We start from the raw sequence: 27,937 nt of genomic DNA on the forward strand, positions 1-27,937 counted from the left end.
CTAATATGACATGTTTTAAATTAATCAACAAATAAATTATAAAATAAAAAATATATTACACAAATTAATAAAAATAATCTAAATAAAAAAATAAAAATTTATTGAACGCAATAAAAATTTATTTTTTCACTAATTACGTTCTAGAAATAGAAATCATGTTAAAGAAGAAACGTATTTTTTATGGAAATAAGAAAGATACTTTTGTTAATAACAAGTAGCTACAAACATATGTTCATGAATAGCTCCAAAACGAGTCAGTTCAGAGAAAATGTTAAACATTACGGTTATATAAACCTAACAAAACACTATATTTCCTACGGTTTGGAATGAAACGTTGAATGCTCATCCGAAAAGCTGAAACAAACACTCCCATAATCATGTTGAATATACAGATCACATAATACGACTATTACATATAGATATGATAGAATATGTAGGGTAGTGCTCTGACGCCTGAGATGGTTTCTATGATGTTTGAAGTAAGACAGAAAAAGAATCAAGATGAGACTGTTGACCGACGATTCCACTCTAATACCTAAGTTATGAGAGTATAGGTTTAGAGCACTAAGCAATTGAGTGTAAATTGCAATAGATATGTGTGTACGAAGTGGCATTCTATTTATAGAAAGCTAAGGGATAAGACCGTGAGTCGCTGTCGAAACTTATCTTAGATTCTTCAGATGACAAGTGTTAGCTTCGTGGACGTATTTTAGGTAGTTGATAATATACTTGAATTGAAATTCTTTAATGGTGATTGAATGGTTCTGATCCAAAAAGAATTTAGAGAGTATCTCATTGGTTTATGTGTTTTCTGGAATGTTTATTATGGTTTAGTTTAATCTGACGGTCTTCATTACTCTAAACGTCTTTGTAGGTTTAGAATAAGTATATGTGGATCTTAAAATTTTCTGATGATATCACGCAATAACCCATTTTCATTCTACAAACTAAAATAAACTCAAGATCTAATAACCCATTTTCATTCTACAAACTAAAATAAATTTCAAAAGTTTCAAATAACTTTATATTCTTGTCCAATTGCATTCAATAATCTACTGTAGATACATGCTCTTTCACGTGCCAAAGTGTTGGCCACATATCAAAAAAAAAGTGTCAAATAGACAAATAATTATGAACTTTTGAAAATTCACAGACGAGTTAAAGTCTTAGGATAATCGAATGCAATTAGACAAAGACAGAAGATTATTGAATACAATTGCACAAAAATAAGAAATTATTAAAAATTTATTGGATAACAATAAAGAGTTGTTGAGTGGGGAATAATAATTAGGTCTAAATTCCTGTCAAAAAAAACAATTAGGTCTAAATTCAAGGACATAACGGTCTTTACACATCCCTGCTAACTGGATTCAAAACGACATCGTTTTCTCATTTTACAAAAACAAAGCGGCTTGAAAGGATTCCAAATCACTAAATAGAAAAGATTCCAAAATCTGTTTTTTAGCCGTTAGTACAGGTTATAGAAACCAGGTAACCCGGTTGTTGTACTCTACATTATCATAAATATCTGTAGCTAAAACTTCCACACAAACACCACCATCATCATCCACACTTTTTCCATTTTCTGATCAATTTCACCATTGATTGACCTTTCAATTCGTCTCTCTAATTAGGGCAGCTTCTAATGGCTGCCAATTTTTCTCTCCTCCGACCATCAATTTCAGCTTACCACCACTCTTTCCCCACTAAACTTCAACTCAAAAGATCCCAAATCCAACCTATTAATCCGTCTCCTTTCCCTTTTACCCAAAAGGGTCTGTTGGGTTTTAATTACTTTTGGAAATTTTGATTACTTTTTACTTAATTATGTAATGTTTTTCAACTTGTTTTGGTTTAGGGAAATGTAAATTTGGCGTTATTTCATGCGATTCTTCGAATGGAAGAGAGCCTAATGTGGAGAAGATGGTTGAAGAGAAACGACGAGCTGAATTGTCTGCTAGAATTGCTTCTGGAGAGTTCACTGTTCAGCAATCTGGGTATGATAGTTTTCCCCTTTTGGGTTATTCTCTAGGTTAAATGCATTTTTGTTAAAATGGTCACTCAATTTCAATTCTTCTTAATAAAATCATTCAACTTTTGAATTTTTAATTCGGCTCAATAAAATGATTCAATTTTTAAATTTTATCTCAATTAAGTCGCACTAGCGATTTAAACACAAAAAAGACATCGGAAAAGTGGCATGGTTGCTGCAGCTCAACTTTCACCGGATGAATGAAATGACATGTGGCTTCTAATTAGCTGACCGAAACGACATGTGGTTGCCACCTAGGTGACACTTGTCACTTTCAGTCTGTTAGGTGATAGTCACGTGTCATCTAGGTACATTCACATATCGTTTCCATAGCATTGAATTTTGGCTACCGCTGATATGGCAGTCCTTAAACTCGCCTTCCATGGCGATGAAAGTTGACTACCGCTGATATGGCAGTCCTTAGACTCGTCGGAGTGACTTAATTAAAACCAAATTTAAAGTTGAATGATTTTATTAAGTCAAATTGAAATTGAGTGACCATTTTGAGACAACCATGAAAATTCAGTTACTAACGCATTTAACCCGATATTCTCTTAATTTAGTTTAATGGATTGTTTTATTGACATTTTAGTGTTTGGGGGGTTTTGGGTATAAACAAGTTTTCCAGTTATATTGAGGAATAGTTTGTCAAAATTGGGAGTTCCAAATCAGATTCTGCAAATTCTTTTCAAAGGGGTTGATGCTGGTGAAGATTACCCTCAAATTCCTGAGGCAAAAGGAGCAATTAGTGCCATTAGAACTGAGGCTTTCTTTATACCTTTGTATGAGCTTTACCTCACTTATGGTGGAATTTTTAGATTGACTTTTGGGCCTAAGGTTTGTTCTTTGCTTTTAGGTTAAGTTACAAATTTAACTCTATGATTGTCGGGGGTAGCGGATTTAGCATACATGTACAAAACAGTACGATCTTAGCTGAACGTTGCTAGACAATGCAATTTCAAGCCTCATTAATGAAATAGTTTTTTCGTTAGCAAAAAAGATGTGCAATTTCAAAGCATACTCGTTAATGAGGCTTGATATTGTACCGTATGGTAAATGTTAGACTTAAAATTTTATTGTTTTGTACTTGGAGGTTAAATCCGCTTTTTGTATCTTATCCCTTGTTTTTAGGGATAAAGTAGAATTTTTAGTTCTATAGTTATTGGAGAAGAGTAGATTAAGACCAAACGTATATAAGCATTCAATGTTGGGACTAACTCTATATAGATTGAGCAATTTCATGTCCAACTAAAGGTACAACAAACTAAATCTTGTTTCCCATCAACTCCTTGCCATATATGCGCTATGTTGGTTCTTTTAGTAACCATTGATTGATTTCCACGTGTTGATGATGTGACACTGTGAGAGATTATAATAAAGATTATTATTGGTTCTTAACTATCCGTTTAAGTTTTACAGAAGCCTCTTAGATCAAGTGATCGAGTGCTCAAACCCTGGTAACCCCACTTATTGATGTAATTTCAACACACGGTAAGGGGGACCTATGTTGTACATGCTTCAAGCTTATGAAGCGAGAGAAAAGGAGACAGAGACGAACATAGCTCTGACAATTCATGTTGATGTCTAGTACGTACATGTCATGTGATTCTTTTTAGGCTTAATACATCATTTGCCCTCTGAACTTGTCCAAAAAGGCACCCCTGAACTTTCAAAGTATCTCGATAGCCCCCTCATCTTGCATAAAATGTTCGGTTAGCCCACTGAACTTGCGTAAAATGTAATCAATTGATCACTCGGTTGTAAGTTAAATGCGGAAGATGTATTGCACGTGGGCTAACTGAACATTTTATGCAAGTTGATGGGGCTATCGAGACACTTTGAAAGTTCAGGGGGCCAATCAAGCTTTTTGGACAAGTTGAGGAGGCAAATGATGTATTAAGCCTTCTTTTTATCTCTAATTGAATGTCACGTCATAGACAGAAAATGGGTTTTCATTTGTTGTGCCAGTAGTTGGACTTGAAATTGTTTCATCTAGAATGTTAGACCCAACATTGAACGGTTTTGTACGTAAGATCTTAATTTGTTCTTCTACAATAACCATAGAATAAAGATTGTACCATATCCCTTATATCTATTCAGCTTAAAGTTATGTTTTTCTTTTCCTAATAGAAAATTTGTTATTGTATTTGTAGTCTTTTCTCATTGTTTCTGATCCCTCTATTGCCAAACATATACTGAAGGACAATTCAAAGTCTTATTCAAAGGTTTGAAGCATCTGCCATTTTATTTTTTATTTTTCAGTCTAATACATACACAGCCCCTCAAGTTCGCCATAAAAGTCATCTCTCCCCGGAACATTGAAAACGACTGACTAACTCCTTAAATTTGATTAAAATGACCTATTGATCCTCGGAACTTGTTTAAAGTGGCCCATTGACTCCTGAATTTGCTCCTACGCACTTCAATTTGTCTGAGTATCCTCTTGCTTTGTCACCTAGGACTTTAAGGGTTAATCATGTCTGTCAGAGATTAATATAAGATATACGGTTGGACCTTAACTATCAGCTTGAGCTTTTAGTTAAATTGGTTCCATGACATGATATAAGAGCCATGGTTCAATGTTGGTGCTCCCGCTGATATTAGCGTCACGCACCAAATGAATTGAGCGTGTTAAACATCCCACATTGCTAAATTAGGAAGCTATATGGCTCCTTAAATATGTAAAGCAATCCTCACCCTTAGAGTTACCTTTTGGGGTGAGTTAGGCCTTTGCTGACATGGTATCAGAGTCTCTAGGACCAAACGGTTCACGGTTCGAGTCCTACCAACCTCATTAATTTGTGGAATTAAAAACACAGGGCGGGATGGGCCTGTGTTGTGGGGTGTGTCAAATCTTAATATAAGATATAAGATTGGACCTTAACTATCAGCTTGAGCTTTTAGTTAAATTGGTTCCATGACAATGTCACTTTAAGGGGTTAATCCGTTGTTTTCAAAGTCGTAGAAGTCATTAGACTTTTGCGGACAAGTTTAGGAGGCTAAAGATGTGTATTAGGCCATTCTTTTCTCTTGTGTTGTTTTGTAACCCTAACAAAGGTCCATTTTGCTCTATTTTCAGGGTATATTGGCAGAAATTCTAGAATTTGTCATGGGGACCGGACTTATACCAGCTGATGGGGAAGTATGGCGAGTTAGACGGCGAGCTGTAGTGCCAGCATTGCATCAGAAGGTTTCTTTACTGATTTACATTATCATTGTTTTTCATTTTGAAGCAGAAAACCCAAAAGTATGTGAAAAGTTCAGTCTCCTAGACAAAATCCTTGTGCTTTGGCAATTTGTGATCTATATTTAGGACATAGAATCAACTTGTAAACAAAGATAAATACAAATAATAGAAAATCTTAGACAATTTTGGAGATATTAAGTAAATGATTAACAAAAAGGAAAGCTTTTCAATAGACTGCTGTAACTTATGCATATGTTTAAGTGCGGCTTAATACATAATTACTCACTTAAATTTGTCGTTTTTTTTTGTCGTTTGACACCTTGAACTTATACTTGGACCTATTACACACCTAAACTTAGTCAATTTTGGACCTACAGCACCCTTATTTGCTAACATGGCATGGAACTTTAGATCAAAGTTTGACTCGGCAGTGCCATGTCAGCTTTAAAGTCTCTAAATCAGCAAAAGGGTGTCGGAGGTCCAAAAAATTGAGAAGTTTAGGTGTGTGATAGATCCAAGTATAAGTTAAGGTGCCAAACTACAAAACCTGACACGTATAGGTGTAATTATGTATTAAGCCTGTAAATGCTGAATTTTATGTACATAACAGTTTCTTGGTAGGGTTCGAGTCTTAGGAGCGGCCTCTTGCCAAATAAATTGGCAGGGGAAGGCTTGCCCCAAGTACACCCTTGTGGTGGAACCCCTCCCCGGACCCTCGCTCAGCGGGGACGCGTAGTGCGACCGGGCCGCCCTTTAACAGTTTCTTGGTAACTAAATGTTGTAAATATAGAAATATATCTAGAATCATATTTAGTTTGGTTTTCCTAATTAGAATAGGAATCGAAAACTTCCTTTTTAAGTGAAAAAAATGACTATATTTCAAGCCTATATAAGCAAGGGTAGTTTCGGAGCGTGGGATATGCATATGTGTGAGCTTTTGGGTGTAATCGGGTCTCATAAAGATGTGATTTCCTTACTTTTGTACCAACTTGTCGATTACTAATAATTATGTGCTTTACCTTGCCTGTGTATGTAGGCAAAAATAGCCGAACCATGTAAATTTCTTGTTCTTGTGATTTCATGCCTAATTTTCTATTCCATATGTCTTGTTACAGTCTATACCTATGTTGCACGGAAACTCCTCTTCAGTAGTGTTTCCACGTTTCGTGTCCGTTTCGAAAATGGACACCGGAAACCAGTACAATAAGTTTTTGGACGCCTTTCCGTAAATATTGAAAACAGGAAAGGCGTTTCTGGTTTAGGAAACTCTTTCCGCCGCCGAACACAATCCAATTCCAATTTCGACTATTATTCTAGCTATTTGGAACTTCCTCTTTAGCTAGAACTTCTCAATTGTTGATAGTTTTTATTTCATAATTGCTAATTATTCCTATTTTCTGTTCTAGGGTATATATATACCAATTTTTTTAGTATTACACTTTTAATATTTATAAATATGTCCCCATATTTTTAATAAGCTTAATACATCACCAGCTCCCGAACTTGTCCATAAAAATAGATTGGCTCCCTGAACTTTGTTAATGCCTCATCAGCTCCCTAAACTTGCTTATTTCGTATCATCAGCTCCTTAAACTTGTCCATAAAAGTAGATTAGATCCCTGAACTTTGTAAGTGTCTCACCAGTTCCCTAAACTTGCTTATTCCGTAACAACTAAATACAAAATATGCATATTCAGGGAGCTGGTGAGATATTTGCAAATTGCAGGGAGCTAATATATTTTTATGGACAAGTTTAGGGAGCTGGTGTTACGAAATAAGCAAATTTAGGGAGCTGGTGAGACACTAACAGAGTTTAGGGAGCCAACCTACTTTTATGGACAAGTTCAGGGAGTTGGTGATGTATTAGGCCTTTTTAATATTTACATGTTTCTCCTCATGTTTCCGTTTTCTATGTTCTTTAGAAATAACTTTTCCCAATGTCCATTTCCGTGCAACATAGGTCTACACTGATTCAATTTCTAATAGAAAGCAATAATGACTTCTTGAATTCATTAGTTTGATGTTTGCTCTGCTGAGTTTCATTCTTGACTTCATCTCTCTAGTATGTAGCGGCTATGATTGGGTTATTTGGACAAGCAACAGAGAGACTTTGCAAGAAGCTAGATACTGCTGCATCTGATGGGGAAGATGTAGAGATGGAATCACTTTTCTCCCGTTTGACATTAGATGTTATTGGCAAGGCAGTATTTAACTATGAGTTCGATTCACTTACAAATGATACCGGCATAGTTGAGGTACTTCATTTGGTTTTTGTCTATGATCTTACTCTAAATGGGTAAAATATACTAAAGACACTGAAGTTTGAGGTAAAATAAAGGTTATCGAACTTCATTTTCTTTTAATAAAGGCATTACACCTCTTTTGGTCCCCAAACTAAAGCTTCAAAGTTAATTAGGACCCTAAACTATCAAAATCATCAATTAGGTCCCTGAACTAAGCAAAAATCATCAATTGAGTCCTCATCCTATCCTAAAATCAGAAACTGTGAATATTTGATATAGACTGTAATAATCTATGTGTTGGTTCAAAATGAGTTTGAGGAAGAGGGTCCGAAACTGTTCAACCGAATGATATTCGATGAGGGCTCAATTGATGATTTTTGTTAGAATGGGGACTCGATTGATGATTTTGGTTAGCTCAAGAACCTAATTGATGATTTTGGTTAGCTCAGGACCTGATTGATGATTTTTATAGTTCAAGGTCTTAATTGACTTTGAAACCTTAGTTTAGGGAGCCAAATGGGTATTATGCCTTTAATAAAGGTACAATATATGATGGCATAATACCCATTTGTCTCCCTAAACTAAGGCTTCAAAGTCAATTAGGACCTTAAATTATCAAAATTATCAATTGAGGTCTTATCGGAAATCATTCGGTTGAACAGTTTCAAACCCTCTTCCTCAAACTCATTTTGAACCAACAAAGAGATTATTACAGTCTATATCAAATAGTTTAGGGATGGGGTTGAGGATTTTGATAGTTTAGGGTCCTAATTGACTTTGAAGCTTTAGTTTGAGGACCCAAACGGGTGTAATGCCATATATGATTATACATCTAAATTTTAACTTTTTGCGGTTTGACATCGTGAACTTGTTAATTTTGGATATATGACACCCTTGTTTGCTGATTTGTTACACTTCAAATTTAATCAAGCATGCAACGTGGATTTTATTTGAAGTTTGCCAAATCAGAAAATGCGGGTTTTAGAGGCCCAAAATTGACAAGTTCAGGGTAACAAACAAGACAATGTTATAAGTTTAGGTGTATGATAGGTCCAAATATAAGTATAGGGTGAGAAACAACGGCACGTTACGACTTTAGTTGTATAATTATATATTACTCCTTTAATAAAATCAATGAACTTCACATTTGATTTCAATAAAGTTATTCGGGTCAATTTTTTTACGAAAACTCTCTGAAATATTGACGTGACACATAAGAACTTGACTATATGCCAACTAAACGTCACGCCGAACATGACACGTTACAACTTTAGGTTTATTATATTACTCCTTTAATAAAATCAATGAACTTCACATTTGATTTCAATAAAGTTATTCCGGTCAATTTGGTTACGAAAACTGACTAGAATATTGACGTGACACATAAGAACTTGACTATATGCCAACTTAATGTCACGCCGAACATGTCAGGCTTTTACGGCTGACATGGTAGAGACATAGCAGCCACTTTTTGTGCCATGTCAACATTTTGGTGAGTTTTTGAAGTTTAGTGAACTTTTATGAAACTGACCCCAACTTTCGGTGACCGTCGGTGCAATTTATCCTACATACATTCTTCATCTTCCATAACATCTGAATTTTCTGATATTGCTTTTGTTTATGGCTTCATATATTTAGGCTGTTTATACTTTATTGAGGGAAGCAGAAGATCGAAGTGTTTCCCCTATTCCTACATGGGATATCCCAATTTGGAAAGATATTTCACCGCGGCAAAGGAAAGTTACAGTGGCCCTCAAGTTGGTTAATGACATACTTGATGAACTTATTGCAGTATGCAAGGTAATGTTTTTCAAACTTTAAGGAGAAAAAGATTGTGCATTTTTCTGAACTTACGTCTTAACCCCCAAGTGAGCCTTGGCGCAACGGTAAAAGTTGTTGTCGTGTGACCGAGAGGTCACGGGTTTGAGTCTTAGGAGCGGCCTCTTGCCAAAAAATTGGTAGGGGAAGGCTTGTCCCCAATAAACCCTTATGGTGGGACCCCTCTCCGGACCCTCGCTAAGTGGGGACGCGTAGTGCACCGGGCCGCTAAAAAAAAGTCTGAACCCCCAAACTGCTCAATGTACATATTTGTGTGTGTTCGGGTATGTCTAGAATCAGTGACGGATCTACGATTCACTAACAGTGGATACCTGGGGTACTCAATTGATAGTTTTTGGGTGCTTTTGTGCAAAAAAATTAAAGCTCCGTACACAACTTCTATGGAGCTTTTCGGCCTTTTCTGGTGACCCGTGGTTGCTCAAGCCCACTGGCCCCCCCTTGGATCCGTCCCTGTCTAGAATCCTATATAGTTTGTTTTTCCTAGTTAGAATAGGTATTGGAAACTTCCTGTTTAGGTGAATTGTACTATGAAAAAGATTATATGTTTAGGCCTATATTAGCAAGAGTTGTTTGCTTATTTATGAACTGAATGAGCTTTTGGATGTGATTGGGACTCCTGGGATTTGCTAGTTATGACTTGGGTAATGTATGTCAGAGATATGTATAAGATCTATGATTGGGCCTTAACTATTAGCTTGAACTTTTAGTTCAAACAGTTTCATGACATGGTATCAGAGTCTCTTGGACCAAATGGTCGAGAGTTCGAGTCCTATGCTTATTGTGGGAGAACAAATTTAGAGACTATGTATTAAACCTTTCAATATTAGCACTAACATTTTCTAGATAGAGCCTTTTCAGACTCCATTAGCAGTAGATCCAGTAGAAGCCCCATTCGCATTAATTTGGTTCCATGTCTGCGCCATCTAAGCTCCATTGGTGTCCACATGGAACCAAACGTTAGTGCTAACACTGCACTCTTTTCTACGTGTAGTCTTAAATCTGTTCTCCCCCGATATCCATGGGGATGAATTTGTACCGTAGGTGGTGCAGACGTGGAACCATTAGCTAGCTTAGGCTTCCATTAGCGGTAAATCCAGTAGAAGCCCCATTCGCATTAATTTGGTTCCGTGTTTGCGCCATCTAAGCTCCATTGGTGGACACATGGAACCAAACGTTACGTGTAGTCTTAATCTGTTCTCCCCCAATATCCATGGGGATGAATTTGTACTTAGGTGGTGCAGACGTGGAACCATTAGCTAGCTTAGGCTTCTCGGCTAGTCTCCAAAGTAACGTAAAATTGACTTCTACTGGATATGATGTTAATGGAGTTTGAAATTGCTCCGTCCATCTACAAACTGTTAGTGCTAACATTGCACGGTTTTATACTTGGAGACTAAATATGTTTTCCTCCGATAACAATAGGCATAAATGTACCTTATCCGGAGAAAAAAGTTAATTGGAGTCTTACATAGGCTTATTTCGTAGTGTTTTATTTTGTTGAAATTGTTTCTGCGTGCGCAGAGGATGGTAGACGAAGAAGAGCTAGAGTTTAATGAGGATTACATGAATGAACAAGATCCTAGCATTCTCCACTTCCTGTTGGCATCAGGAGATGATGTATGTATTTTGTTGCAAAATTATTCGTTGATCGTTCAAAAGAACTGCAAGTTTCTTACAATGGTTTGCAGGTTTCCAGCAAACAACTCCGAGATGATTTGATGACAATGCTTATAGCCGGACATGAAACCTCTGCTGCAGTTTTAACTTGGACATTTTATCTTTTATCCAAGGTAATACTAACTCAATGTTCAGCAATTTAGGAACCATTTTACAGAATTTCATTCTAATGTAGCACTTGTAGCACAATATAGGAATTACCTTCACATTCATTCTGTAACAGCTTGGTCCGATTGTCCGCTTTATGTATTTTAAATACGTCTACATGTATTAGAAGCACACCTTACTTTATAGCTTTATTGTCAGAAATTAATATAAGATCTATGATTGGGCCTTAACTATCAGCTTGAGCTTTTAGTTAAAACGGTTCCATGACATGGTACCAGAGCCTCTAGGACCAAACGGTCAAGGGTTCGAGTTCTGGCAACCTCATTATACAAGTCGTTTGTGCATGCCTAACATCTCAATAAATTGTTATAGAGCCTATTAGATCAAGTGGTCTAGAGTTTGAATCTCCGAGTTTATACACACCAATGGTTTATTAATGTTCTTTTTGTGATGGCTGCAGGAACCTAGTGTCTTGTCCAAGCTCCAAAATGAGGTAATGTGAAAGTTCTAAGCATATACTTACATAGAAAATGCTGGTTGATGCTTTTTAGATTTTACAATCCATATTCCTTCCTAAACCTGCTCTTCTCTTAGGTTGATTCCATTTTAGGAGATCGATTTCCGACGATAGAGGACATGAAGAAGCTCAAATACACAACTCGAGTAATTAATGAAGTAAGAACATGAACATTTTCTGTGTTTCCTCAAGTTTTCAAGTCACTTTCTGCAAAAATCTTCATTTCCAAACTCTTTTCAGTCTTTGAGGCTCTATCCTCAGCCACCAGTATTAATTCGCCGTTCTCAAGGGAACGACATGCTTGGGAAGTACCCCATTAAAAGGTTATCATCCCTATGCTCCATATCTAGCTTCCTCCATTTTCTCTTTCACTTGTTCATGGTTCATGTTAGGAGTTGAATCAGTTGTTTGTTATAATAAGTTTGATATGCGGAATAAAAATTACACATTCAATGACAAGTTGACATAAAAGCACAAAAATCACAAACTCTCTTACTCAGTCTAAAGGCTAAGTTCTTTTTTTTACTGAAAAAAACTGAACTCAATTGAATGCTACTGAAACTGAAATAATAATATAATCATTTAAAAATAGCAATAATTAAAATAAAAAGTTTATAAAAATAATAATGGTTCTAATAATAAAAAAAAGGGTAGATAATTTATTAGTCCCCAACTTTTTACGTAACACATTGTTTAGTCCCCCTATTTTGAAAAACACATTATAAGGTCCCTAACTTTTGTCAATATTAACCCTTTGAACCTTTTTGTCTATTTTTTTTAGATTTTTGACCGAACTTATCTTAGCTTTCAAGACAGCTATAGTACAATACAAAATGACCGTGTTACTCTGTTACTTTCCGTCTATCTGTTTATGCCAAATATAGCGGTTAAAAGTCTAAAAAAAAAATAGACAGAAAGACCAAAGGATTAACAGTGACAAAAGATAGGGATTTTCAAAATAGGGGGACTAAACAGTGTGTTAGGTAAAAAGTAGGGGACTAATAAATTATTTACCCATAAAAAAATATATAATTATAAAAAATAATTATAATAATAAGTAATGATAAGTTAATGAACTGAATTGATTGATACTGAAATTAAGTAACAAAGAATACGGTCTAAATCTAGTGTACTGTATGCACTCTTGGCACCAGCATTTCCTATTCCCAGTTCATCTATTTGAAGCTTCTCAGAACCAGTTGTTTTATATGCTTGTGTAGTGGTGAAGACATATTTATCTCTATCTGGAACCTGCATCGAAGTCCACATCTATGGGATGATGCAGACAAGTTCAACCCTGAAAGATGGCCTTTGGATGGACCCAATCCAAATGAGACTAACCAGAATTTCTGGTATGTAGCCACAAGTTTTCTCTAATAACCAATTTTGGTTCATTTGCATTTTCTTTTCCAAGTAAGTATGCCAGGTTTCATAAAATCTCTGTAACAGGATTATAGAATCTGAAAGGCTTAATACATCATTTACGTCCAGAACTTGCTTAAATTGACCAATTGACTCTCTGAAAGATATCTATTAATCCCCTAAATTTTCTTTAAACTTGCTTAAAGTGAACACATTTCAACTTTTCTAAAATCTCCCGATACTCCGCCACATGGATCTTAAGGGTTAATAGGTCACTTTAAACAAGTTCATGGGGTAAAGTGATCATTTTAAAAGTATAATGAGGCAATTGACTTTTTTGGACAAGTACAGAGGGCTAGGGATGTATTAAGCCAATCTGAAATCTCTGTACTGTTTCCTTTAATTGCTCCTTTTGCAAATCTTGCTTCAGTTACTTGCCCTTCGGCGGAGGACCAAGGAAATGCGTAGGAGACATGTTCGCTACGTTCGAGGTGCTTTACTATCATGATTTAGAAACACAATGCTTATTGTATTTGGATCTGTGTGATACCACCTGACTCTTTGTTACTTGCAGACTGTCGTGGCGACAGCCATGCTGGTTCGGAGATTCAACTTCCAAATAGCTCTCGGAGCTCCTCCGGTAAGTTGGATAATATCATAATGTTTCATGAATTTCTAGCGTTTGAAATTAAAACTGTGATTCTTAGGTCTTTGATCATCATGAGTAGAATGTAACATCCAATATGCAGATTTATAAATGATTGATATCAGAAATTCCCTACTGTAGGTTTGCTAAGCTGCTTTTCCAAAAAGCAGAGATTTCCTGCTTTCGTAAAAAGCTACTTTCCAGATATAAAATGCAAACAAAAGGTCACTAACCAAACACCTAAAACTCTCACTTTTGAAGTGAAAAGACAAACGAGAGCATGAAAAGGAACAACCAAACACCCCCACAACCTCAGGATGCTTTAATCCGCTTTAATCTTTTTCATAATGTTTCATGAATTGCTAGCGTTTGAACTTAAAACTGTGATTCTTAGGTTTTTGACCATCATGAGTTCAATGTGTAAAACCAACAAAGTTTCGCAACTTTAATCCGCTTTAATCCTTAGGGGAGAAGACGCTTCAAACATGTTTAATAAAATTCAAAACATATGCAGGTTAAAATGACAACAGGAGCAACAATCCACACAACAGAAGGATTGAACATGACAGTCACACGGCGGATACATCCCCCGATAATGCCAACATTGGAGATGCCGGCAGTGCAAGTGGATGCACCTGTTAGTGTTTCGGGCAGGGAACCGCAGCTTGGTCAGAAAGGTGAAGTCTCCCCTGCCCATTCTTGATTGTTATAGCGTTAGAAATGTTAGTAAAGGAGGAAAAAATTCTTAGAAAGCAAACACAAACTTGATTTAAGATTACAAATTTGTACTTCTGTATCTCAGTTTGTGTAGCAAAAACATGTTACAACAACATTTTTCCTCTACCGCATAATGATATAGACAACTTCCTCTACCCTCCTTTGCAATATTTCCTTTTTGACTGAAACACTTTAGAAACATAGTTGTACTTGAAATCGAGAAAAAGTCCGATTGAGCTTTCAACTCGATAATAATGGCTCGAGCTTCTAATTTGCATGGAGAACCACATTTTCCTTTGAAGTCAAAAATCAACATCAAACAACATATGATCATTGTGGTTGAACTTGGTATCTCGTGAATTCTCGGAATGAATATCAATGGGTGCAACCAAAACAACTTGGTATAAGTGAAAACTTTGGATGTGCTGGATGCATGGACTTCTGCTGTTCGGGTTCTGGCTTCTTGCGAGGAAAATGTTTATAGAAAGCATTTACGGAGCCCTGTACACCGTCCTCATTCTCCATGGCCTTCGACAATTCGATAGCACGATCTTTCACCTGCATACATGGAACCACACACCATATTAAGCTTACACAGGCCAAATGAAAAAGACAGGATTGTAATGCATTTGCATCTCTTCAAGTTGTCGTTAAATGACGGAATTCCTCATTTCTAAATACACCTCTATTCGTTTGGTTGAAAAGATATGAGCAAGGAAAAAACTTGTCCCATCTGAAAATGGCTCAAAAGGTAATTTTGCCTTCGACACGACAGATAAAAGACGGCGATGTATAGTCAGAGTAAAGAAACTGAATAGACAGAAAAATTCATGACTACCTTGTGATCCAGCATAAAGTTTATTGCATCAACCAACTTTTCAAGTGAAAACTCATCAACTGGAATAGGAGCAGGACCTACTCCTCTGGCATGAACTTGCTCTCCCCAGAAAGGCTGATCCCCGAAAAAAGGTACAATTGTGGTAGGACACTGTTGCAGAAATAGATCACTAACCATAAATTAACAGTTCAACTGGTTAGATTATCAGCAAGCAAGAAAGTACATCAATTTACCGCAGCTTTAAGACCAGCAGCAGTTGTTCCAGCACCTCCGTGATGCACCTGAAAAGAGAAAAAAGGCTCAAGTGGATTGCGAATGAGTGATTAAAACTAGATATACGTCGATGTGTTTCAAAGATTACATTCTGAAAGCCCGTATCCTTTGCTTAACATTCCTAATTACACGAGATTCAAGGCTCTATCACTGGTTCAATAGACTAAACACGAGACCTAATATAAGCTGTTTTGAGTTATTATGATGCTAATTTCACTCTTTAATTTGACTTTTCGGAACAGGTGAGTTAAGTTTCTGTTCTATCTAGTTTTGAGATTGAGGACACGTTAGGCTGCAGTATAGATTGATTGAGGAAGAAAGTAAATGAGAAGAGATATTTTACCACAGCCTTGCATCTTGAGAACAGCCAGTCATGAGGGCAGTTGTCCAGCAAGTATACAAAATCCTTCGGTTCCGCCACTGGGAAGAATGAATAGATAATATACTATCAGGATAAAAAGCTTGAGCTGCCATTATAATATCATATTATTTACACATCCCGAACTTTGAAAATGACCAATTAGCCTCTTGAAGTTGCTTAAAGTGACTGTGCTTAATCCTTCAAGTCCTACGTGGAAGATTTAGACAAGTTGAAGTGCATATCACTTCAAGCAAAGTTTGCGGGGCCAATAGGTCAATTTAAGCAAGTTTAAGGAGTTAATCGGTCTTTTTCAAAATCCAGGGGTCAATCGGCTTTTATGACAAATCTTGAAGGGGCTCAGATGTATTAGGTCTTTTCCATCAGTTAAGACTTACAATTCCCAAGGCCACCCCAGCCCTTGTTGATGATGCCTCTTTGATTAGTCTTCTCCAATGCCATAACTATAATCTGAGTCATCTTCTCTGGTTCTTGAAGAGGCTGTTGCAAATTTAAGGTAAGTTCATGATTAAAGAAAAGGGTAAATTACACCCATGGCCATTATTTTCACGTTTATTTTCACGGTATGGAACGTAACATAAAAGTCACTCAGCTTTACATTTTCTAACATTATGGGCATTAAACTTTAACTAACGCCTCAAAATAACTGTTATCCACCTCAAAATGGAAATTTTCAAAAATTAAAGTTGTTTAGAACGACAATTTTTGAATGAAACCACATTTTGTGGTGCTTTTTCTCTCTACTAACCAGACAACAGCTAAATGACCTCAAAACGAATATTTTGAAGAATTTAAGTTGTTTAGAATATCATCAATTCTTAGTATTTTTTATTTTAAGGTCGCCAACAGTCATTTTGAGGCGTTGATTGAAGTTCAGTGGCCATAATGTTAGAAAGCGTAAAGTTGAGTGACTTTTATGTTACATTTTGAAATTTAGAGGCCATAACGTGAAAATGAGTAAAGTTTAGTGGCCATGGGTGTACTTTACCAAACAAAAATGAGGTAACTGGAAATTCAAGAGATAAATGGAAATAAGAACTAGATTATGATTTTTCATATTGGTTTTGTCTCCCTAAGGAACATAAGCAAGCAGTCGTATAAATGACACAAAAATGATAATCGTGTCAAGTATATTGTCGTTGTAAATCATGTTGTCATGTTAGAAATTGACAGCCGAACTAACAGTATTTCTGTTTTCCGATAAAAAAAATTCTCAAAATGTTTTCGATAAGACTGGTAAAGAAACTCACTAGGCTACCAAAACCGATATAGATAGGTGGATCACCGCGCCCTAGCCAATTCACCAGCTCTTCCGGAGGTTCATAATTTGATGCAAGGTCCAGAAAGCAAAATCCAACAACATCAATTTTCGGTCCCCAGTCTGCATAGATACGGACGGATAAAGGTCATCAGAAAAAGTTGTCTTTAAGAATAGGGTTAATATACATATTTGCCCTTGTGTTTTCTCGGAAAAACAGATTTGCCCTCAAATCAAATAAACCCACAAAACTATCTCTGAATTTTCCATAAACCTGCAATTATACCCTAATCTGACGGAGCGGCGATGACATCAAACCTTCTTATCTCCAGAAAAACTTCAGAAAAGAACAACCAATCACAAACAGAAAAAAATATGCACATTCAATTTCGATTAAAAGCAAGTTAGAAGAACAGATTGGTCAAAATTCATTTTCATAAAAGCTCAATCAACCTAATAAAATGGCGTCTAAACCTCCTAATTAATCCAAAAGTAATAGCAATAGAAAACAATAAGAAACCAAATGAATTTTGATTGTCGTCATCCAATTTTTTTTTGAGACAAGAAGGTTTGATGTCATCGCCGTTTAGCAGCTCCGTTAGATTAGGGTATAATTGCAGGTTTATGGAAAATTCAGGGATAGTTTTGTGGGTTTATTTGATTTAAGGGTAAATCTGTTTTTCCGCGAAAACACAGGGGCAAATATGTGTATTAACCCTTAAGAATAATATACAGAAATCTCATCTTACCTTTTGGTTTCGGAACAAGGTGAGGACTCCATATGTACCCGTAAGGCACGTCCGGAGGCGAACTATAGTTTCCACTTAAATATGTAATTGGTCTTAGCTTCAGCTTTTTCTTTCTGAACTCGTTTATAATATCTCGCATTCCAAGCCACATCATTGCATCGACAATTTGATACGACAGCTGCAGCAAGAGGCTCACGTTTAAGTGGAATGAAACAGATAAGATCGAAGAACAAACAAACAGAAGTAAAATCTCACTTTGTAAGCAACCGGTTGCCTAACACGAGACAGAGGATGTGGGAATTCACTAGTAGCCCTGATAGTCAACAAATATTAACATGTAGTTCAATATAACTCCGAAATGATCTTAATCAACCAAAGAACACTTACGTCCAAGGCATAGTAAAGAATATGTGAATCGGTATGTTTAGTGCCTCTGCAACGTGCGTATGTCCTGCATATGATACACCAAATTAGGAAGTGTTCAAAAGTAAATACTAAACATCCTGTGGAGAAAGTTCAGCATCTAACCATACGACGGAGGATTGGCGATTATTGCATCTGCATTAAATGGAATATTTGTGTCCGGATCAGGATCCTTACACGCAGGATACAAGGAGAAAACGATGTCCCGTATTTGCTGTCTCTGAGTAGGTATTTCTGAAGGTGTAGATGGCAAGAAACCTTTATTCTTAACCATATCTGCAGAAAACAAAATATGTTATGACGGGTGGCATAGCTTCTAGAAATTTTCAATCCAGCAAAGAAAAACGTTGCAAACTTACATCCAGCGAGTACTTTTGGATCGCCTCCGAGAGGGAAAAATTCCAATCCAGCAGTCAATACAAAGTCTTTAAAATTTGCATGCGTTGCTAATCTAACCCTATGACCATCTCCCTGCAAGCAAGAGTTCATTTCCATTAAAATCAAACAGTTCATATTCAACGAAACCAACTTAAACGGGCACAGAAAATACTTGTAGAAGAAGAAAAAGCATTTCGGTTAAATAGTTGCTAAATAGTCTTTTATATCCCCGATATGAGATTTTACATTGACAGCAATTCAAAACAACTTGGATGCAACAATTTCTCCATTTATCTATATTGGTTTCGAGAAAGTCTCGACAACAGTTATAGTATTTTTTTTCAGGTCTAAACCATCTGGTATCCTAGACCAGTAGCCCGGACTAATCCAGATTCGAACTAGGTAGATCCCTCGGGAGGCGAAGCTCTCCCACCAAGTAATTTTTATCACAATTGCATTCTCATCTCCAGGGTTCAAATGATTAAGCTGGTCGAGTACCTTAACCACTTAAACCGCGTGCTTGGTGAGTTTTCTCCCAAATTAACATGGTATCTGAATTGCGTTTGGGTTTTGGATAATTGAGTTTCTCCTATTAAATGTCCCTTTTCTTACGTTTTCTTTCTTTCGAGTTTTCCTTAGAGAGCAACCACTTTCGGGTCTGTCTAGAAAGCAGCCATATTCGGGTTTGCCAAAGAGAGCAGCTAGTTTAGGGTCCACCCTAGAGAGCGGCAACTCTAACTCCACCTTGTCTGGAGTTGTGTTTTGTCCCACCACGTCTCAACCTCCGACTAACAGGGTTAGCTATGTTTGTAACAAGCTAGACGTGATTGTTATCTTTACTACAGCTTGAAGGGGAGTGTTATAGTATGAACATATGTGAGATAACTAGTTGCAATACAAGAAAACATGCTCTCCTTTTCTTATTTTTCGTAACACGTGCCTCAGGCGGACATAAAACATCAGAGCAGTAGTGCAAAGAAGTTCAAGCAAATATCACAAGCAGGGGCGAGAAGTCGGAACATAAATTAGGCATGCTTAAATGATGTGGTAACCTATGTTGCACGGAAACTCTTTGTCACTAGCATTTCCGCGTTTCGTGTCCGTTACCGTTTCATTCACGTTTCCTAGCTATTTTTTTTATATAAACAATGTTTACCAGTGTCGGTTTCCATTTCCGTGTCAGTTTCCGTGCAACATAGGTGGTAACTAAACTTTCCTATATAACTAGTAATTAAAACACAGAGAAAATATATAACCTGCAACCGTTTTCCAATGGCGATGAATGGTTGTACATCACCCCTTGTTCCAACAATAAGCATTACTATTTGCAAAGGAGGTATATCAGGAAGCTCAGCTTCGTCAAGAGGTTCCTCATGATTAGATTCGATTCTACAAACAGCGCTCTGCGGTTTGATATGTTCAGGCACTTCCAATTGTACAGTTCCGTCGTCTTTAACATTCGCAAAATGATGAAACAATTTGAGCTGCCATTATACATTCAAGAAAAGATATTATTAGGAACAAAGAAAAGGAATTAACAATCTTTGCTTCAATTCTAACACAACAAATGCTAGAGTGAATGACAGACAATGAGCAAAACAGTGATATAGGAGAAATTATGTAACGATGCGAATATCGGACCGTTTCAATCAAATTCATACTCAACCTATGAAGCACCGATACTTCCCGGAGGTCACCGTACGCGTATCCGATACTCCGGGTACGGGGATTCGCCGGGGATTCGCGGGGATACGTACGGGATTCGCCTGGGAAGTATCCCCTTTTTTCTTTTTCTTTTTAAATGAGGGGATACGCGGGGACATGCCGGGGACACTTCGGGGACACGTCGGGGATACTTTAGGGGTTTCTTTTAAAAACTTTGAAAGTACAAGGGTTTTTTTTTAAAAAAAACTCAGTAAATAGAAGGATTAAAATGAAATAATCCAAGATTACTGGTATTTGTGGTTTTATAATGACTTGAGAGTATTATTTGTGTTTTTATAATGACTTTATGAATATGATTTGTGATTTATATATTTATGTATCTTTTGAATTTTCATTATAAATGATATATATATTATTAATTATATATAAAATTTGCCGTATCCCCGCCGTATCCGTATCTCATATTTTTTAGAAATGCCGTTTTCCGTACGCATACCCGCACCCGTATGCTTACCCGTATCGGTGCTTCATAGTACTCAACCAACAAGTGGATTTCTTAGACTAACAAATTGACAGCTATGTTGCACGGAAACTCTTCTTTACCAGCGTTGCCACTTTTTGTGTCTGTTTCCATTCCATTTCTTTTCCGTGTCCATTACCGTTTACTAGCTAAATTTTCTTAGAAATAGCGTTTCCCGGTGTTTGTGTTCGTTTCCTTTTCAGTTTCTGTTTCGTCTCCGTGCAACATAGATTGATAGTTGTACACAAAGGCATCAATACAAGCATGATCCTTATTCATCCGCTTTCATACCATCAAAATGCAGTAAATTCAAATTCAAATTCAAGTTAGTCTAGTAATCCATTTGAATACAGCTTTCGTACCTTCAATTTTAGTAGATTCGTTAACTCAATCAAGTAGAAATTCGTCGATAAACTTAAATTAACTATGCAGATAAAACAGGTCTCAAAAAAAGACGGTCAATTTCTGGCACGACAACACATTTCACCGGACAATCAAAATTTAGTAGATTCATTAACTCAATGAAGCTGGAAATTCATCGAAGAACTCATATTAACGGTACAGATCAAACACATCTCGAAAAAAAGACTGTCAATCTGACACGACAACACATTTCATCAGACAATCAAAATTTAGTAGATTCATTAACTCAATCAAGTCAGTAATTCACCAATGAACTTATATTAACCATACGGATAAACTAAGTGTCAATTTCTTACACGACAACACAATTTATAGAGAAAAGAAAACACAACCTCTTTCACATAATTATCATTTTTGTGTCATTTATATCATATATAATCATAGATCACATCAAGGTTGTAAAACACATTAGAAGCTAGTCAGGCGGATAGGGCCCTGTAAAAATAATAATATAAAATGATTTTCATATAAAAGAACAGTAATTTTCACCTAGTCAGTGACTGACCAGGTGAATTTGGTCAGTCACCGTTTCTAACCTTATTAAAATCCTATGGTAGAGATTAAAATCAACGTAAGGTTTAAATTTACATCTTCTAAATCTAATGGTGAGTGACAAAATTCACTTGGTCAGTTAATGAAAACCACCAGTAAAAAAATATGTATATTTGTTACATATATCCTTAAAAATATACCAACAACAACATTTAAGCAATAATATCATTGAAACGACTCAAACCAGTAAAATATAATTTACAAGTAATATGATTCACCGACAACTATGAAACAGTTCTTAAAGTGTTAAATCATATCATGGATAGAGAACACAATTAAAGAAAGAAAGAAAACGTTTTTTGTTTTGACTGCCCCAGGGCGGCTTCTAGGCAGCTCAGGAGCTACCTAGGAGGCCAAAAAATGGTCAGTGACCAAAAAATGTTCAAAGGGTCTAGGCGAGAAAAATCGGAATAGATTCTCGATTTTGAGCGACTAGGTGAGACCTAAGCCGCCTTGTTTTTAAGGCTAGATCACATATCACATAACTGTCAGAGATTAATATAAGATCTATGATTGGGCCTTAACTATTAGCTCGAGCTTTTAGTTCAATCGGTTCCATAACATAGCCTCTGGGTTCGAGTCCTGGCAACCTCATTAATTGGTGGAATTAAAACACATGGCGGGATGGGCTTGTCCTGTGCACGCTGCAAGCACAAGGGGCATTTGCCTGTGGGTGTGTCAGATTAATATAAGATCTATAATTGGGTTTATTAGCTCGAGCTTTTAGTTCAAGTGGTTCCATGACAATAACACGATTCTGATTATGACACGATAATCTATTTTTACACCATCACTCTCAAAACAATTGCATTCCACCCACTTAATTACACAAGTAAAAAATCATTGGTAATGTCCAGAAACAATACCTTCTTCCTCAAAGGAACTTTATCATCAAACAACTTTGCTGCCAAAATGCCTAATCTATGACTCTCTCCATTTCTACCAAACTTCCTTTCTGAATTTCCTGTCCCAGTAGATGCTGCTGATTCAGTAGACATATCATCTTTGGAAAAACTACTGTCAGTAACCCCTGATTTCACCAGTTTACAAGTAAAACACAGCATCAATACTAAATTATGTTATTTTGATTACAGAAATTGAATTATTCATGAACAATCCACCATTTTTAGCAACCAATTAGGTTATTTTAAGCACAAAAATTGAATAGACAAAAGGGTTCATATAAATTACAGAACACTGAAAAATATCCCTTGCTTCACGCAGAAACAAAATCACAAGTGCAAGTCAAGAATGTTTCATTTTCAGGATCCCCAAAAAGAAAAATGTCATCGGACATTCAGGGCCCACTAATCACCACCGTGGGCCCTCAAAATCCGACTGCCGGCGGCTGTTTTCTTCCAATTTTCAAAACCCCCAAATTAGAAATTAGGAATAGAAATTAAGAAGAAAACGAACCAGAAGTAGTAGAGGCAATGCCATTTTGATCAGAGACATGAAGATCAATATCAACGGAGTCATCGGAGGAACTCCGGGGAGGAGAATTAACCGGCAACTCCACCATTCTCCGAGGGGGGAAATTAAAGAGAGGAGGAGGAGGATGAAGAAGGGTATCTTTATCGTCCTCCTCTCTCGTGAATGACAGGTAAAAAGGAAGAATGGGATAGGTATAATAATCTTTATCTATCTGTTGGAGTATTACGTATCAAGCTATCATTTTTATAGTTTTATTTTTGGAAAAATCAGTGGGTAGGAAAAGACAAGAGGATCGAAGACGCGGACATGTCCGATGAAGATGAAAGAGACAGAGTGATACGTGGAGCTCATTGGAGGGGGGTTTAGTACTGTTGTATAAATGGCCGTTGGCCTAGTTTTAAAATTGAATTAAGGGTTAATTTGTCATCTAATTTTGGGACGGTGCAAATGTATCAATTTAAAAAGCCCTGAGCAATTTTATCTCTAACGTTTAAAATGGTGCAATTTTATCACTAACGTTGGAAGGTAAAAGCAATTTTACCTCTAACGTTGATAAATTGGGTCAATTTGATAAATAATTCATCAAACTGTCTTTTCGGTCATGAATCTTGTCATCTACACTTCACACATGCGTCATTTTATCATTAACAAATCACAAACATATGTTGGGATGTGAAAAAAATATTTAAAATATACTGTCTTTTGTACGAAGAGCTTACCTGTGCCTTGGGAGGTCATGAGTTCGAATCACATCCGGATGTGGTGGAGATTTTTCTTTCTTCTTTAATGTAAGCGCATTGGGTGCAAATTTAAAAAAAAAAACTCCAATTCTATTTTTAAATTATAAAAAAACAAGACATCCTATTTGTTATACCGAATTATTATGCAATTGGTGCAGAATAAGGAACAAAAATATCTGTGTTTTATAATAATGTTTGAAATTGATCCAATTTATCAATGTTATGGGTAAAATTGCTCTTAGCTTCCAACGTTAGGGGTAAAATTGCTCCTGACCCAAAACGTTAGGGGTATTTTTGCACCTTAACCCAAAGGTGTTTGGTTGCTGGGTTTTTTACCTCTCTATTTGGGTTTAAATGCACCATTAGTCACTGAACTTATATGTTTATCTTAAAATAGTCATTCAATTTCAATTTTTTTTATCTCAATAAAATCATTCAACTTTGGATCTTATCTCAATTAGGCCACTCTAGCGATTTTATTGATTAAAAAGCATCGAAATGATGCCATAGGTGACACGTCGGCATGAGTCAACTAAAATCTTTGACTAAAATGACACTGACATCCACGTATGTGCTACTTAGCTATATCACATGTCTAGGGATGACAATGGGTAGGATACCCGCGGGTAATACAAATCTCAAACTCTTACCTTTTTATTTTTTAATTATCCGTACCCGTCCCATTATCCTAACGGGTATACTTTTTGCATCTCATACCCGTCCAATTTAATTCACGGGTACCCGCGGATACCCTTACCCGTTAAGAATCAATCGATAAAATAAAAAATATTACAAATTTAACAAAGTATGAATTTAATAAATCATTTATCTAAAAATTAAACAAATTGAACCTTAATTAATAAGAATAAAGTAACTTAATGGTATCATTCAATTGTTGAAAAACAAAAGATTGGCTTCAAATCTCACGTCTTACATCTAAAAAACAATAATATTTATTAATATATAAAAACGTTATGACGGGTACCGGGTACCCTAGAGGGTATTCCCATACACGTCTCATTACCCTAACGGGTAATTGTTTTGTTCCCATACCCGTCTCGTACCCTTTGATACAGGGTACGGGTAGTCCCATTAGGATCGGGTAGTGTCAGGTACCCGTGGGTGCAGTACCCGTTGCCATCCCCACACATGTTGGTTATTTTAATGAAAAAAATAAAATTTAGTTTTTTTCGTAAAAATGGCCAACACGTGGCTGTTACGTTTTGATTCGGTTGACTCATACCGACGTGTCACCTATGGCATCATTTCGATGCGTTTTAATCAACAAAATCGCCAAAGTGACCTAATTGAGACAAAACTCAAAATTGAGTTATTTTATTGAGACAAATTGAAGTTAAATGACCATTTTGAGACAATCATATAAGTTATGTGGCCTACAGTGCTTTTAACTCCTCCTATTTGTCTTTTCACTTTGAAAATGAGAGTTATAGGTGTTTAGTTAGACACTTCATGTTTGTCTTTTGTAGCTGAGAAGTAGCTTTTTATAAAAGCAGTGAATCCCTGCTTTTTAGAAAAGTAGTCTTTTCAAACAGCAAACAGTAAATTGTAACAGGAAACAGCAAACCGTAACAGCAAACAACAGGTAAAACAAACGGGCCCTCAATTTATATAGGGACAAGGTGCAAAAATACCTCTAATGTTTACCGGCCGAAGCCATTTTATCCCTAACGTTAGCAGCTAAAAGCAATTTTACCCCTAATGTTGGTAAGTTGAGTCAATTTTAGACATTATTATAGAACACATATATTTTGTTCTTATTTTGTACCAATTGCACGTAAGTTTATTTAAAAAAAATTATAATTTTTATGATTTAATAATAGAATTGAAGATAAATATTTTTAAACTCGGTGAAATATTTGAACTTTTTGTCCAACTCATATAAAATATAGTATATTTTTTTAATTAAAAAAAAGCGTTTAATCATATTTTTATGATCAGATACTAATGGGTGATAAATGGATGCACATGTGGAATATAGATTACAAGATTCATGACCAAGAAAACAATTTGATGAATAATTTCTTCAATTGATCCAACTTGTAAATGTTATGGGTAAAATTGCTCTTGGCTGTCAACGTTAAGTGTAAAATTGGATCATTTTAGACGTTAGATGTAAAATTGCTACTAGGTGTAAACATTAGGGGTATTTTTACACCTTATCCCATTTATATATTAGTAATATTTAAATTAGTTCAAATACAATCTAGTAGTCGAGGACACCCCGAAAGACATGCATAGATACAACCCGCAACCCTTTGAATTGGCCCTCGATTTCTCACTTGTAGAGGATCGCACCATCAAGATGGGGAGTCAACTCTCCCCAAAACTGGCAGCCCCAAAACTGGCAGCGTCAATCCAAGCGGTCCTCTCGAGAAACGAGAAAGCCTTTGCTTAGACCATGACGGACATCACTAAAGTCTCTCCTGATTACAGCACACATCAACTAGACAGTGATTTCCCACACACATCGGTCAAAAAGAGATTGCACTCTTAAGACAAGTATGAGGCTATTAAAGCCGAAATTAGCAAGCTTTTAGCTGTTAAATTTATTAGGGAGGTACACTACCCCGATTGCTTTGAGCTATTTGATCTCAATATACACACACAAAAAGATTTGACCCTAATATTTTTGAACTAGTGTATAGACTAACATACGAAATGATACAAAATTTGTCCTAACTTTTCCAAGTAAAATCAATTTTACCCATACATTACCAAAGTTTGAAAAGACTGGTTTGATTGTTTTTTTTTGAAGGTTCGATTGTTATTTAACTGTCATATCAATCTTTTCAAATATTAATTATGTTTAAGATATTTAGTGTGTTAATAATACAGTTACAAAAAAAAATCATGTTAAAATGCTAACTATTAGATATGCCACCTATAAATCACTTTTTTTTTTGTCAAAATGTTTAATGTATTATTAATATAGTTACAAATAACCAACAAAAATTGTACAAGTTTATCGATAAACTTATTTGGAATATCTGATATAACTGTTAAATAACTGTCAAATCCGTTAAAAAATTTCATTAGATAAGTGTAAAATTAATTTTGCTTGAAAATATTAGAGTTAGGCCCCGTTTGTTTGTCGAGATATTGAGCAATGAAATTTTTTGTGTTGGAAAATAAAATATTTTATGATGTTCGGCTTCTAACACCAGAAAATAAAAAGAAGTGGTAGATGGGTGTTGTTTTTAAAATGGTAAAAAAAAAAAAGAATGAAGTCCTGTTCTAAGAACTCAGTAAAATGTTTTAGTTTTTTTTTTTAAGGTAAAATATTTTCCTAATTTTTTCATAAATTTGTTTATTGTCCAACCTTATTTTTTAAAACGAACAAATACAGAAAAATTAGATTCCTATGTAATATTTTTCGATAAACAAACGGAACTTTAAATTTGTACTATTTGATACGTTAAAGCTAAATATATACTTCCTTAAAAAAACGTTTGGAATCCTTTTTAAAAATAAAATAAAATATATAGGCAAAAATGTCTTCAATTTTAAACGTCCAGTATCTGAAACTTCTTTTTAAAATTTGATCTAACTTGACAATGTTAAGAGTAAAATTGCTCTTGCCTCCCAACATTAGGAGTAAAATTGTACCATTTTAGACGTTAGGAGTAAAATTGTTCCTGATTGTAAACATTAGGGGTATTTTTATACTTTATCCCATTAATCAATTAATTAGGAATACTAATCTAATTGTCTAATCCTTAAAGGACAAGGAAGTCTACTCTATAAATAGAGGGCTAGTCAGACATAAAAAAACAATGAACGAAGTTCAAAAGAGAAAAATCTATCTCTCTCCTCTCCTTAATTTCGGCACCCTACTCTCATAATGAGACTTCGTTCTTAGTTCGTGAATTAATCGTTCTTCCTCTTAAATAACTTTGGCGTGGTAAAAGCGTAATACAAGTTCATGGTTCTAAACATTCTCCTATTGCCTACTCAGT

At 35.8% G+C, this 27,937-nt stretch overlaps 2 protein-coding genes across 3 annotated transcripts; one reads left to right on the top strand and one right to left on the bottom strand.

The window, feature by feature from the left end:
• Positions 1-1,511: 1,511 nt before the first annotated feature.
• LOC136206182 (protein LUTEIN DEFICIENT 5, chloroplastic) lies at positions 1,512-14,483 on the top strand. Its single transcript, XM_065997138.1, has 16 exons — positions 1,512-1,775; positions 1,859-1,997; positions 2,653-2,869; positions 4,186-4,257; positions 5,112-5,222; positions 7,283-7,474; positions 9,101-9,262; positions 10,823-10,918; positions 10,990-11,091; positions 11,547-11,579; positions 11,681-11,761; positions 11,844-11,926; positions 12,824-12,955; positions 13,396-13,456; positions 13,540-13,605; positions 14,126-14,483. Exons 1-16 carry the CDS (start codon positions 1,646-1,648, stop codon positions 14,312-14,314), a joined length of 1,866 nt encoding a protein of 621 aa, XP_065853210.1. The 5' UTR covers positions 1,512-1,645; the 3' UTR covers positions 14,315-14,483.
• On the bottom strand, positions 14,354-23,544 carry LOC136206183 (sterol 3-beta-glucosyltransferase UGT80A2-like). 2 transcript variants are annotated; one of them, XM_065997139.1, is made up of 14 exons: positions 23,203-23,541; positions 22,653-22,816; positions 19,883-20,110; positions 18,608-18,719; positions 18,354-18,524; positions 18,213-18,276; positions 18,081-18,138; positions 17,826-18,003; positions 17,069-17,199; positions 16,196-16,298; positions 15,783-15,859; positions 15,400-15,447; positions 15,167-15,316; positions 14,354-14,886 (listed from the first exon to the last, which is right to left on the bottom strand). In XM_065997139.1, exons 1-14 carry the CDS (start codon positions 23,306-23,308, stop codon positions 14,704-14,706), a joined length of 1,773 nt encoding a protein of 590 aa, XP_065853211.1. In that variant the 5' UTR covers positions 23,309-23,541; the 3' UTR covers positions 14,354-14,703. The 2 variants fall into 2 exon arrangements, with proteins under 2 accessions (XP_065853211.1, XP_065853212.1); XM_065997140.1 differs by lacking the exon at positions 14,354-14,886 and having other exon boundaries at positions 15,178-15,316; positions 15,390-15,447; positions 23,203-23,544.
• Positions 23,545-27,937: the final 4,393 nt, after the last annotated feature.

This window comes from Euphorbia lathyris, chromosome 9, assembly GCF_963576675.1.
Source record: "Euphorbia lathyris chromosome 9, ddEupLath1.1, whole genome shotgun sequence".
Taxonomy (NCBI): Eukaryota; Viridiplantae; Streptophyta; class Magnoliopsida; order Malpighiales; family Euphorbiaceae; genus Euphorbia; species Euphorbia lathyris.

Excerpts from the sequence above, each read along its gene's own strand:
- LOC136206182 (XM_065997138.1), top strand. The coding sequence starts at position 1,646 with ATGGCTGCCAATTTTTCTCTCCTCCGACCATCAATTTCAGCTTACCAC. Across the intron at positions 1,776-1,858 it reads TTTCCCTTTTACCCAAAAGG|GGAAATGTAAATTTGGCGTT; the intron begins GTCTGTTGGGTT and ends GTTTTGGTTTAG. Across the intron at positions 1,998-2,652 it reads TTCACTGTTCAGCAATCTGG|TTTTCCAGTTATATTGAGGA; the intron begins GTATGATAGTTT and ends GGTATAAACAAG.
- LOC136206183 (XM_065997139.1), bottom strand. The coding sequence starts at position 23,308 with ATGGTGGAGTTGCCGGTTAATTCTCCTCCCCGGAGTTCCTCCGATGAC. Across the intron at positions 20,111-22,652 it reads AAGTTCCTTTGAGGAAGAAG|CTCAAATTGTTTCATCATTT; the intron begins GTATTGTTTCTG and ends GTATAATGGCAG. Across the intron at positions 18,525-18,607 it reads TCCAAAAGTACTCGCTGGAT|ATATGGTTAAGAATAAAGGT; the intron begins GTAAGTTTGCAA and ends TGTTTTCTGCAG.